The 13,251-nt window shown below is 41.8% G+C and overlaps 2 protein-coding genes across 2 annotated transcripts in view; one reads left to right on the top strand and one right to left on the bottom strand.

Annotated features, from left to right (window-relative positions):
• Positions 1-863: 863 nt before the first annotated feature.
• actc1b (actin alpha cardiac muscle 1b) lies at positions 864-4,197 on the bottom strand. Its single transcript, XM_032500685.1, has 9 exons — positions 4,051-4,197; positions 2,875-3,025; positions 2,653-2,781; positions 2,375-2,485; positions 2,199-2,283; positions 1,751-1,912; positions 1,479-1,670; positions 1,200-1,381; positions 864-1,106 (listed from the first exon to the last, which is right to left on the bottom strand). The coding sequence occupies exons 2-9, from the start codon at positions 3,001-3,003 to the stop codon at positions 963-965; spliced, it is 1,134 nt and encodes a 377-aa protein (XP_032356576.1). The 5' UTR covers positions 3,004-3,025; positions 4,051-4,197; the 3' UTR covers positions 864-962.
• Positions 4,198-6,375: 2,178 nt separating this feature from the next.
• Positions 6,376-13,251, top strand: part of eif2ak4 (eukaryotic translation initiation factor 2 alpha kinase 4) — a 25,361-nt gene continuing 18,485 nt past the window's right edge. Inside the window, exons 1-12 of the mRNA XM_032499790.1 lie at positions 6,376-6,754; positions 6,870-6,985; positions 8,394-8,496; positions 8,589-8,762; positions 9,658-9,738; positions 9,855-10,006; positions 10,085-10,185; positions 10,289-10,446; positions 10,567-11,099; positions 11,777-11,892; positions 12,511-12,665; positions 12,807-13,240. Of these exons, the coding sequence (XP_032355681.1) occupies positions 6,623-6,754; positions 6,870-6,985; positions 8,394-8,496; positions 8,589-8,762; positions 9,658-9,738; positions 9,855-10,006; positions 10,085-10,185; positions 10,289-10,446; positions 10,567-11,099; positions 11,777-11,892; positions 12,511-12,665; positions 12,807-13,240 (2,255 nt within the window). The 5' untranslated portion in view covers positions 6,376-6,622. The remainder of the gene's footprint in view (positions 6,755-6,869; positions 6,986-8,393; positions 8,497-8,588; positions 8,763-9,657; positions 9,739-9,854; positions 10,007-10,084; positions 10,186-10,288; positions 10,447-10,566; positions 11,100-11,776; positions 11,893-12,510; positions 12,666-12,806; positions 13,241-13,251) is intronic.

Consider the following 13,251-nt stretch of genomic DNA (forward strand, 5'->3'; position numbering starts at 1 on the left):
GAATAACATTCTCTGGGGCGTGTGTTTTACTACCCAGGGTAGCCTCACTGGGCGGGGTGGTTTCTAGACGAAACCTTTAGTGGACGCTTCTTGTCAACCGGTTAACTCTGTAAAACAAACTAGTCGCACCTTTCAGACAAATGCCCATATTTTATTCGATTCTTACCAGTAGCCTATCTGGTAAATTCTCCCTCACCCTGTTTTTGTGCAATATGGCTATGGTTATGACACATGATTAATAGATTAATGATATTCAGCATGTTTAATGGGTTCACATCAAACAGAAGGAGAGACTGAAAAATGTAAGACCAAGAAACTAAATGTAATGGATTGCAACATCAAATGCTGTGAAGTAATACATGTTAGCAAAACTGTGTATTACAAGAAGTTACACCTAAAACATATAGTGACTGCCATCACATCTTCTATCCTGGCTGTAAGAAAGCCATGAAGTGTGACCTAATCTGTAAATGTTCTCATTTGTGGTAAGAGCCCTTCATTGCTCTCTTCTCTAATTTTTATATCAGGAATGAGGCATAATGCCAAATATCCATAGTTATGTTCAAAACAAAGAATTAACCAGAGAAAGAAGGTAAATAAGACAATGGCTGTACTTGTTCAGATTCTCAAGTAAGGTAAAAAATTATGTTCACTTTTGTCTTCAACCACTAGGTGGAAGCATCACAATGTTTCAGCAAACTTGCTCATTTGGGTATGTGAGGAAAAGATGGATTGACATAACACAATCTGTAGTGTATGTTGAAATCGCACACGTAACGACAGTGTCATTCGTTATTTTGTGTGTTTGCATTTCTGTAAACTACGGGGTTCTGTTTATGCCAAAATTAAGTCAACATGCATACTCATATCAATGCGTATCTTTATTACAATAGAACATAAACATATATGTACAGGAGACAACAACATACAAATGTTTGGACGGAAGGAGGTTGGTTGTGTGTTTAGAAGCATTTTCTGTGGACAATGGAGGGTCCTGCCTCATCGTACTCCTGCTTGCTGATCCACATCTGCTGGAAGGTGGACAGGGAAGCCAGGATGGAGCCACCGATCCAGACGGAGTACTTCCTCTCAGGTGGAGCGATGATCTAAGCAAGTAATAAACACCATTTAAGTTTGAATGAGTTTTACATTATTTAATGGAGGAACTTGATGATTTAAAACCATTGCCATTTTCTCACCTTAATCTTCATGGTGCTTGGGGCCAGGGCTGTAATCTCCTTCTGCATCCGGTCAGCGATACCAGGGTACATGGTGGTACCACCAGACAGCACATTGTTGGCGTACAGGTCCTTACGGATGTCAATGTCGCATTTCATGATGCTGTTGTAGGCGGTCTCATGGATACCAGCAGACTCCATGCCTGGTAGAGGACCAGCAGAAAAGATGAGTTTTGTCTGAGACAAAAGCCTACTGCAATTGTTAGATTTATCAAAAAACAAATAAAACCAATTACTCACCAATGAAAGAAGGCTGGAAGAGGGTCTCTGGGCAACGGAAACGCTCGTTACCAATGGTGATGACCTGACCATCGGGCAGCTCATAGCTCTTTTCCAGGGAGGAGGAGGAGGCAGCGGTGGCCATCTCATTCTCAAAGTCAAGAGCCACGTAGCACAGCTTCTCCTTGATGTCACGCACAATCTCACGCTCAGCTATGGAGTAGAAAGTTCATGTATTGAGAAACAACACTCACCTCTCATTAAACAAATGAACCATGATGACATAAACCTACCAGTTGTGACGAAGGAGTAGCCACGCTCAGTCAGGATCTTCATCAGGTAGTCAGTCAGGTCACGACCGGCCAGATCCAGACGCATGATAGCGTGTGGGAGTGCGTAACCCTCGTAAATGGGGACATTGTGGGTCACACCATCACCAGAGTCCAGCACGATACCTTTAGCATGCAGAAAAGGACCACAGTGGGTAAGCAATGCATGCCTGTAAAGGTCTGTCCTCTTCAAATATGTCTCACATCATAAACCATACAATGTTGTTGACATCACAGGCACACACCCTGCTGAAGAGGAATTTACACCTTCCCTTGACAATGAGACAGGAATCTGTCCAGATGATAGACACCCTCATTATAAATAAATACATATTCAACAGTTTCCTCTTATTTTAGCTCACTGCGTAACTGACCACAGACTACATTGCGTGAAAAGATGCAGTGTACTGACCAGTGGTACGACCAGAGGCGTAGAGGGACAGGACAGCCTGGATGGCCACATACATGGCTGGAACGTTGAAGGTCTCAAACATGATCTGGAAGAAGAAGCAAGCACAATGTAAAAGTTTTTCCTAATCCGAGAACAAATATGTAAGAGCCGAGCAGAAAGTATAGACTGTAAAGTACCTGGGTCATCTTCTCCCTGTTGGCTTTGGGGTTCAGGGGGGCCTCAGTGAGCAGGGTGGGGTGCTCCTCAGGGGCCACACGCAACTCATTGTAAAAGGTGTGGTGCCAGATCTGACGGATGAGAAAGAACAGCTGATGTCAGGCTAAAACGACTCAACTGAATAAACAACAACAACCAGGTCTTCTAAAAATAAGCAACTTTTACGCTGTTAATTCTTGAGGATGTGTAACGTCAGCTGCTATGAATGGTGTTAATGAGTCTCACTATCAACACACACCTTCTCCATATCATCCCAGTTGGTGATGATGCCGTGCTCAATGGGGTACTTCAGGGTCAGGATGCCCCTCTTGCTCTGAGCCTCATCACCTACATAGCTGTCCTTCTGACCCATACCCACCATCACACCCTGAGGGAAGAAGCACAAGAGGAATATAATCCATAGGAAAATTATACTTTTATACATGCGTAAACTTTTTTTCTCAGTTTTCTTTTAGTTTACCTGGTGGCGGGGCCTTCCAACAATGGAAGGGAAGACAGCACGGGGAGCGTCATCTCCGGCAAATCCAGCCTTGACCAAGCCAGAGCCGTTGTCGCACACAAGGGCGGTAGTCTCATCGTCGTCACACATGATTAGGCTTCACTGGGGTGGTCTAAAGTTTGAGGGGTTGTAGAAACACAAGGAGATTTAGGCTGGGTGTTAGGAACAGCTGTCTAAATTGCCCATCGTAGAATACATAGCACAAAGGCCTTTTATAATTGAACAATCACAGACACTTTATCGCTGGCGTGGCTGAGGATGTGATGAAGTGACTAGACCAAAGACTCATATGACTAATATATGTATTAGCTGTAATCCAGAGTACATTTGAAGACATTCCAACACTCTCTTATAACTGCTTTACCACTTTGCAAACACTAATACAACCCACCTCAATGGGTGCTATTTATAGAGAGCTAATTAGACATGCATTTGGATGCTATTTTGGTCCCAGTGTTGTTGTACATCTACTGATACCACAGCCGTGATTGTCCCTGGCCATCTCAGAGTTGCTGAGGTAGCACCAAAAAGGGGCATAACAGAAAGACCTGTGATCTATTTTAAGCTCAGCACACGGTTCTTAACAGGGTGAAACAAGTGACACATGGATCTCCTGCTATTTCAGGTCTGAGAGAGCTTGTCTGTGAGCCAGGCCAGCACCCATCTGTCCTCACACTATGACACTTTTGTTTTACTACATGGCTCCATACCCCAGCTGCCTATTAACTTAATTCATTGGAGCATGGGTGAATTTGGCTACCTTCTTCCTAGCTTCTGTGCACTGATCCAAGTACTACTCCAGTAGGATATGGTAGAGATACAATATTTGTTAGTTCTCTATGGTTTTCCATGGATTATTTCCATAGCATGGAGTTTCTTTATAGCAGAAAATCAAATCACATAATTATGTTTAATTTCCACATCCCATTGCAGTCAACCTAGCATAACCAGTAACTCCAGTTGTAACTGTCAGTGAATTCAGTTAGTTACTACAACATATGACAATCATTGGATAGCTGAAGTTACATAATCCATTCATTAACTTATATCCCATCAAATCAACTTCATGGAACTAATCACACAAATGACACAGATATTTACAGTGGAACAGAGAAAAAAGCTGTGAAATTTACTCACCAAGGTGCACTGGTAGGCAGATGCTTCCACTGGGACAAAGGCTGAGGCTGAGAAGAGTCCCTTAAATAAGACCCAGACTGGGTCTAGGGACCAGGGGCGGGGCCGGGGGGTTCACACAAGTCCAAATAAGAGCTGCCAGCAAAAAATCAACAAGCCACTGAACGTGTTTTACATACATGGATGGGACTTCTCTGCAATGTAGTCACTTGGATGACACAGTTTAAATGAATGTCAGTGGAAAATTAAACATTTTGAAGTTAATGTAAAAGTTTTTGAAATATTGGATTTATAGTATTATAGAATACGAAAGAACAACATTAACATTAATGCAATTTAAATTCTCAAAGGAACATATAGAGTAATCTCCATTTCTAAGATGAAAGTTTATCTCATGAACTTTATGAAATATGTAACTCCATGTCCTAAAGCAATGCATACTTGCTGTGTGTTGCAGTATCATTACTTTATAGCCCTGCAATCATTCATCTAAATTAAGACACTGTGAATGTCTTGCAATTAGAGTTTCAAAATACTGTATTTTATGTCACGCTGATGCATAATATGCCACTCTGCACATATGTCACATCTCTAAAGAGGTTTTACTATACTGAGAAGGCCAACTATGATGACCCAGTCAGGAGAGCATCACTGGTGTCTTGTTAAGGAAATGAAAACATTGCACATGTCTGTAAACCATGGTGCTGGTATGTGCACTGAGCTTCCTCAACTTGAGGAACAGCTGATGGCAACGCCAGAAGGGCTTGGTGTGGGATCTGGCTGTCTGAGTGGCCTGTGGTGTCAGTGCTTCAAGCTGATTGGCCCAGCTGTCTCCTTATAGGGTTACAGTGAGCAGCAGAGTCATAATGAGCAGCCACTGACGTTTCCAAGCTGTGAGTTTGCAAAGTGGAGGTCCATATTTGTGCTTCCCACTTTTTCATATATTTGCCTTCATGTACAGTATACCTTATGAGGTAATACTCTCATCTATGCAGGAATGATACACACATTTGACAGATTATATGTTGATTCAACATCATTCCCAAAGACAACATCTTATATGGTCAGATCTCAGGGAATATCACTCCTGTATTTGTAATGATGAAATAAAATGTATTGGTTTAGGTCTTCAGGTGAGGAAAAATGACTCAGATCTAGAAGAGCAGTGTATATTACTAGAGGTTGCAGTGAATCAGAGCTGGAGGTACTGTATGTGAGAGTATTCTTCTGCTCCAGGCTGCCCTACAGAGCCTTCTATCGCAACAGATAGGAGCTGGATGCAGCTAAAGCATCTCATAGTTATTTGTATGCCAAAAAACATTTTTACAGATTTGATTAATATTGTTTTGAAACATGAATAAAGAAGATGTGATTCATGATCAGGCTTTTCTACCAAGCAACAGTAGGATACTCCTACATTCGGAGGCTTTGTAAAAAAAAAAATATATATATATATATGTGTGTGTGTGTGTGTGTGTGTGTGTGTGTGTGTGTGGGGGGGGGGGGTATACGGTATAAGGGGTTTTGGAGCATACTTGCAACAAATCTATTTCCATGTCTACTTAGGAAGTATTTTTAATATTACATTGTGTTTTAGGTTAGTTATCCACTTTTTTTCTTTTAAAAAGGACAACATTTGAGGAAGTTGTACTTGGGTACTCATGTTCAATTTCCACTCTTGCTGGTCAGTGACAAGATTACTTTCCTTGTATTTTTATGGTTGCATGACATTTGTCTCAGGACATGCCCAAAACATGACTTTCTGGATATCACACAGCATATGCATTTGTTAGTAGGGCTATGCTGGAAAATGTATCATCGTCATTTGGACTGCTTCATTTCTCATTTGCACAACAAATGGTTTGCACCTGCTAGCTACACAATAATGAAAGGAAAAGAAAAAGCTCCAAACAAATTGCTGAAAATAAAAAAAATAAGTCTACTTCTAAATAAAATGAAAATTAAATTTGACAAATATGATGGAAAAAAGTCAACTGGATTTGTGTCTTTCTACGTCTCAGCTGCCACTTACTTCACCAGCAAACATAATGTAGCCTACCATGGGTTTACATTGTAAGTCACGTTTAAAGTCCTCCCACTCCATTTCCCAAACACCAAATTGTTGCATAGTGGGCTATAGTAATGATTACACCCGTGTTCCACAACTTCACATTCCTACCCCTTGTAGGCCTACATACTGGTCTGGTCCCCCTGGTACTACAAAAAACACAGTAGCCTACGTTGAACATTCCGTTCCCAGCATCAGAGAGTTCAGGATAATTACTGCCCTCTAGAGGCCATTTCTGAGAAAGCAACGTGATGACGTTTCCCCTGCGACACAACTCGCAACAACCATGCGCCAGTTGGCAGCGAAGTTGTGGCAGCATGTATTCTCTCCTATTGCTTGTGTGATAAGTTAGCGAATGCTATGTTAACGACAGTGAGGTGAGTATCTGCTAAAGTTTGACTTAGCAAAGGGACAGAGCAGGGTGGCGGTGAGCGCCGCGGAGCCTCTTATCTGTCGGCTGCGAGTGTGACAGCACAGTGGGACTGCCATGTAGTTATAGGAAGAAGAATGACCAGTCAGCAGCACACTTCAACAGAAGGGACGGACGACTACACGGACCAGCAGGAAAATGAGCTAGAAGCTCTCGCGTCTATCTTTGGAGATGATTTCCAGGACCTGCGGAACAAGAATCCTTGGAAGGTAGCTACGTTAGCTAGATATGTTAGCCGAATGCACTGCCTTTAGCGAGCCAATGATGGGTAAAAGTTAACGCATTACTTATACTAGACTGAGGATTCCTTGATTGTATTTTCAGGTTAAAAGACCTCCAGAGGTGCATCTTTGCCTGCGGCCCAACGGGCTAAACAATGGACAGGAATGCTACGTGACTGTGGATTTGCAGGTCAAATGCCCCTCCACATACCCTGACGTGTGAGTACTGACCCCTACCCTTTGAAATGTAGCCTATTTACTATGGCCATTATTCCCACTCCACTGCAAGGTATCCATACACAGTCCAGCTGCTCCAAAAAGTTAGGGAAGTCTCTTCCACCGTGCTATCCCTTTATAAAGCTGTCTCTAAATCATGTCCCCATGTATACATTACTAAAGATGCATTGTTATAACATTGTATCTTAAGTAATGTATAACTGAGTAAGATAGTTAGTATGCTTATTCATTGTTTGTCCACATACTAAGAAACATTCTGGATGCTACTGGTCAGAGAAACTCATGTTAAGGCTGACTATATCTTATTGAAATGCTCTCTAAACAACTTCAAACTTTTACTTTTTACTTATGAATTTCCTTATTTATTTTTCCTCTACATATATTCACAATATCACACTGTTTAGATATTGTTTCTACACAATATATTTGCATGTCTACTGACCGTTGACTGTATGTTCTCGATTTTGCAACAAAGAAGATAAAAACAGCATCTTTTGAAGCGTTAAAATGGAACAGCTGACGTTAGCAGCATTGGCAAGTTATTTTCATTTATTCACAGTTTCTCAAAAAAGTGTCTTGTGTTAAAATGGATGCGTTCACACAAGAAGTAAAGTACTACTCAGCCTTAGAGCTTAATTTTTACTTGTAAAACAGAGTTGTGACTAAGTGGTATTTTTTCCATAAATCCTGGTACTGCATGTCTCGTCAGATTCATAATATTGTTCACTTTATCTTTGATCAGATAAGTTCCCGATTTAAATCTACATTCTAGCCAGTTTTATTCTGGCAAAGTGGCCTGCTCGGGTCAACACTTTGGCTGGAGTAAAGGCTCCTGAACAATATTGTACTTCAATGGGCCCCACCTCCACCCCTCTCTGTGTCTGTTATCCGCATTGTCCGCTCTTTACATTCGCATATTACCTCTTTGTTACAGTGCCCACCAAGTACAGTATGTCTCATGTTGTACACATTATAAAAACTGGTTTCAATTTGTAGAGAGATTTGACTCGTGATTGATTCGCAGATGTTGGAACTAAAATCTAACCAACAGGAATAAGCACATGCATGAACACATTATATACACTATAGCTTGAAGGAAATAGGACAAGAGCTAAAAGCACGGTCACCATTAAATGACAACTGAGATTTTTCACTAACTAACTAAAAAACGTCTGAGCCCACTTGATCAGAAAAGAAATGAGAAAGATGCAGCATCTTTCCAAACTGTTGCTTTTTAACATTCAAAACAGTTGCCCCAAGTGCCTGTCTGACGGTTAACAAGACAAAATCCACAGACAGAACAAAGATCTACTGTGGAGTTGTGAATGTCCCCTCAGTGCAGACTAGTGGTCATTCAATCTTGGTAACTTATGTCTTGGGGCACCTACAGGCCTCCAGAGCTGGAGCTGATTAATGCCAAAGGTCTATCAAATGAAAACCTCCAGAACCTTCAGAGTGAAATCACCAGGCTGGCTGCAGCACGATGCGGGGAGGTGAGGATGCAAAGATGTACAGATGCACAGATGCACAGATACAAGTATATAAAAAAACTACTTTTGACCTGCCTACCTACTTGTCCACCCAGGTGATGATTTATGAGCTAGCAGACTATATCCAGGGCTTCCTGAGTGAGCACAACAAGCCCCCGTCAAGCTCCTTCCACGAGGAGATGCTGAAGAACCAACGCAGACAGCAGGAGAAGCGAGCCCAGGAGGAGCAGCAGAAGATGGACCAGCGGCGCAAGCAGGAGGAGGAGATGGTTAGAAGAGACAGAAAAATATTCATTCTGGATTAGTTTTATCTATGGTTTTGTGCTAATGTTATTTCGAAGTGATTTGTCCAACCCATTCACAAAGAATCTTAAATTTCCTTTTGTCAGAACCATTGTCTCACATTACCAGACCTTCCTCCACAGCGCTGCGGAGGAGGGTCTGGCGAGTCCACACAGCATTCTGGGATGGGAGAAAAACATGCTCTGGTTTATTAGCATTTCTTTAAAGCAATCACAATCATCTTGGGCGGTGCTATGCACTGAGCGGGGTGTCTTCTTGTTTTTTGTTTTAGTTGTTTAACAGAAAACTCAGATTGAACAGATAGTCTAGCTAGCTAGCTGGATTTACCCTGCAGAGCTCTGAGGAGCTGGTAACTATGTTTCTCATAAATCGACCATTAAGTGAATTGAATAAATCATAAATCAAATTGAGTTTAAAATTCCACACAAAGAAAGTGTAAGGTAACAGGACATCTGAAAAGAGTGACTCCATCAGAGTGAGAGCAATCCTGGAAGTTGAATATACTATGGGAGCCATGACCTCACCTGTTACCTTTTTACATTAACCTTACCTTTTCTGTGTAGTTGAAACTAAATTACAGCTAAGACTGTGAATAAGAAGCCAATAACTCATCAGCTAAATAATAAATGAACGGTGTGTATATATACCCTGGTCACCAGAGATTCTTGCTTGGATTGCCTTTGCTAAAAGACCTTTTACCTGAGTTTGGGAAATTATAAAGGATTTTTGTTACCTGTAAGTACTAAAGATGTGACAAACTATGTTGCATGTTGTTATTTTCTTAAATAACTGAACCCCCAACAACTTACAAAAGTTCCAGGTCAATGGGATGTTGACTGATTTTTTTTTTTTTTTGTGTAGGAAAAAGAGATCATGGCTGAAATCCAAAGAAGAGAAGAGGAGAAACGAGAGGAAAAGAGAAGAAAGGAGATAGCCAAACAGGTGACTGTGCTGCACCATTTCTACTGATCTCCACAGAATAACAGTAAAACATGCACAGTTTGGACTATACAAAAATGGTGTTGTGATTGAATTTTTTGCGTGGTTCATATTCACAGGAGCGACTTGAGATTATGGAGCAGCCAGTCCCTGCTAACGGCTCCATGTTAGGGAGGAGCCCACCCAGCCCGGGTGGAGCTACTCCTGAACTAATAGAAGTCAAGAAATCAGCCGCTAACCGCCGTCGAACTGCCTCAAATACACGCCACAGGTACACTGCAAACCAACGGATGCTCCTCATGTTAAAGAAATATGGTAATAATGCTTAAAGTTGTATCTGTTTTCCCAGACGTGACACGATTAATGAAGACAACCCTCGCTCCCAAGAGCTACTTCACTTCTACAGCAGCACTTTTGGAGAACTTGTTGTCCATAGAGGGAAAAGCTTAGGTGAGAGCTGTTTGAGACAATGCAGCCATTCTGTTGCAAAATTTACTTAATCCACCCCAATAACCTGTATGTACATTAATGTCTGTGTTCATGATTCTGTCAGGTGTAAGCGAGAGGCTCCGCCGTAACGTTTATTATGGATTTGAGGCAAACTCAGGGGACTTTGCTGTGATCTACGAGTGGTCGCTACGCTGGAACCAGAAGTTGGGCAAATTATTCACCACCCAGGAGAAAGGAAGGATTGAGAACTGCAAAAAGCTGGCAAGTAGAGAAGATAGCAGTTAATATCATTATGTATTTAATGGTTAAATGGTGCATTTGACTGTTTTTAAGAGCAGTAAAAAAACTTCTAAAATACTATGCTTTTGAATTCCTGTGTAGATCCACGGGGCAGAAAATGAGTTCAACTCCCTCCTGCGGCTGGATCACCCGAACTTGGTGCACTACATGGCTCTGAGCTCCATTGAGAAAGAGGACTGCCTCATGGTTAACCTGCTGGTGGAGCATGTGCCCGGCATCAACTTGACCAAAATCAGCCACACTTTGGTTCCTTTGGATAAACTGTGCCACTACACGGCCCAGCTGCTGGCTGCTCTTGACTACCTTCACTCCAACTCTGTGGTCCACAAACAGCTGGGGGCCTCCAGCGTGCTGCTGGACTCCAAGGGCGACGTCCGACTGACTGATTACAGCTTATCAAAGAGGTTTGCTGACATCTGCAAAGAGGACATTTTTGAGCAAGCCCACGTGCGTTTCTCAGAGGATACGATGATGCCCATGAAAACGGGCAAAAAAGGGGATGTGTGGAACTTGGGGCTGATGTTGCTGGCTCTGAGTCAGGGGAAAGAGGTGCAGCAGTATCCAGTGACAGTGCCAGCCAGCCTGCCTGCTGACTTCCAGGATTTCCTCCACAAGTACGTATGGTTGGATACAACAGCAGCTTCTTAAAGGAGTATACCAGTGTTTCAGCTCAATTACTATAAATCAGTTACCATATACTTGCCATTATTCAGTATAGTTTTTGCTTTATTTTCTTAGTCGTTGGAGCTCGACACTAAAAGATACAATGCTAAGAAAGTTTTGTGTCTCTCCTCGTTGATTTTACCCTGTAGCCATGAAGGGAAATCACTGACTGCCTGTAAAGGAGAAAAACACATTCAAAACTCTAAAGCTGAGGGCCATGCCTTGGAAAATGGTTGGCAGTAATGTGAAACATATGTGATTTGATGTAAATAGGCTAAAACATGCAAAAACCCTGGTTTCTTCCTTTTAGTTTGTTCCTTGATGTAGTTATAGTCTGTCTACTTACTTGCTGCTGGCTGTTTTATTTAGATTATACAGACCTTGTTTTTGATATGACTGCTTTCTGTTGTCAGCAGCCCACCAATATAATATATAGATAGATAGATATTTATTGATCCCAAAAAAATGGGAAATTATGGTGTTACAGCAGCAAACATACATCCGTCACACAGCACAGAATATAAATATAAATGAAATACTAGGATACAATATGGATCAGTACCGTAGACTAGAGTGTTCCTGTTCTACAGTTGAACGGTCTTTTATGCTGTATGTGTCTTTGTCATAGGTGTGTGTGCCTGAATGATGCTGAACGCTGGACAACCCAGCAGCTTTTAGACCATTCCTTTCTTAAGCCTCCATCGCCTAAAAACCTGCCACGGCACCAGGAGACCAGCCCAGAAGGTGATATACACGCCCATGTACAATGTGTAAATGAGGTCAAGAAAGTATTAGAAACACCATTTAAAATTCCTTAGAACAAAACCACAAAGTACAACAAGTAGGCTACTATTGAGTCAGCAAACAATTATACAAACAATTAAATTGTAAGATATTAACTGTGAAATAGTTTAGTCTATATAATATCAGAACAATCTGAAAAATGTGCATCACAAAAAGCCACACAGCGTCTTCAAATAGCTACAAACAATAGAAAGATATTCAATTTCCCAGTCGCACTACATACATTTGTGAAGGTGAAAGCAGAGTAAATGTTTGTTTGATAAATTACGTTAATGATGAACCAATTATAATTATATAATTAAAATTGTTGCAGACCAATCTTTTGTTTATTGACAAACTGATGAATGGCAAATGTTTTCAGCATTAGTATTTATTACAGGATTATTGTATTACATTGTATAGGTGTTTCCATTTTTTGGCATAATAAGTATATACAGTGTAAAGAAAAGCGAGCTGATCTAACCCCCACATTTGTGATGTCACACCATTAAAAAAAACTCCCAACTCCCAACCAATCCAGTAGATTGTCTTTGTTTATTTATTTTTTTGTCATCTCAGATCCCGCCGTGGACTTTCCATCATCAGTCATCCCACAAAGCCACATCCTCAACGGTCCATTCAGCTCCGGGGTGCTGAGACAGTTTTCTCGCTACTTTAATGAGTTTGAGGAACTCCAGCTTCTTGGAAAAGGAGCATTTGGGGCTGTTATTAAGGCAGGTTCTTTTTTATTATTATTTTTTTTTTTTTTTGCACACTAGCTTTCTTGGGAGACGGCATTACAATGGCAAGAAAGCTGGCTTCAAATTCTTTGCGTCCAATTTGTTTCTTCTACTTTCCCTCTCTTGCGTGTCCAGGTCCAGAATAACCTAGACGGCTGCTACTATGCTGTGAAGCGCATCCAGGTCAACCCGGCTAGTAAACAGTTCAGAAGGATCAAAGGCGAGGTGACGCTGCTCTCGCGCCTTAACCATGAGAATATTGTCCGCTACTACAATGCGTGGATTGAGCGGCATGAGACGCCGTCGGGAGGGGTGCTGAGCAACACCGACAGCTCTGAGCCTTTAAGCACTGCCGACAAGCCTCCTCAATGCAAAGAGCCTCGGCAGAGCATCAACGAGCTGGGCCTCGCTGACAACGCAGAGGACATCGCTCCACCTCCAGCTCTGTCGAGCTCGGTGGAGTGGTCCACCTCCATCGAGAGATCCTCCAGCGCCAAATGTACCAGACACCAGTCGAGTGATGAAGATGATGACGACGACGAAGAAGATGTGTTTGGGGCCTCTTTTTTGTAAGTTTTTT

Source organism: Etheostoma spectabile, chromosome 20 (genome assembly GCF_008692095.1).
Source record: "Etheostoma spectabile isolate EspeVRDwgs_2016 chromosome 20, UIUC_Espe_1.0, whole genome shotgun sequence".
Classification (NCBI taxonomy): domain Eukaryota; kingdom Metazoa; phylum Chordata; class Actinopteri; order Perciformes; family Percidae; genus Etheostoma; species Etheostoma spectabile.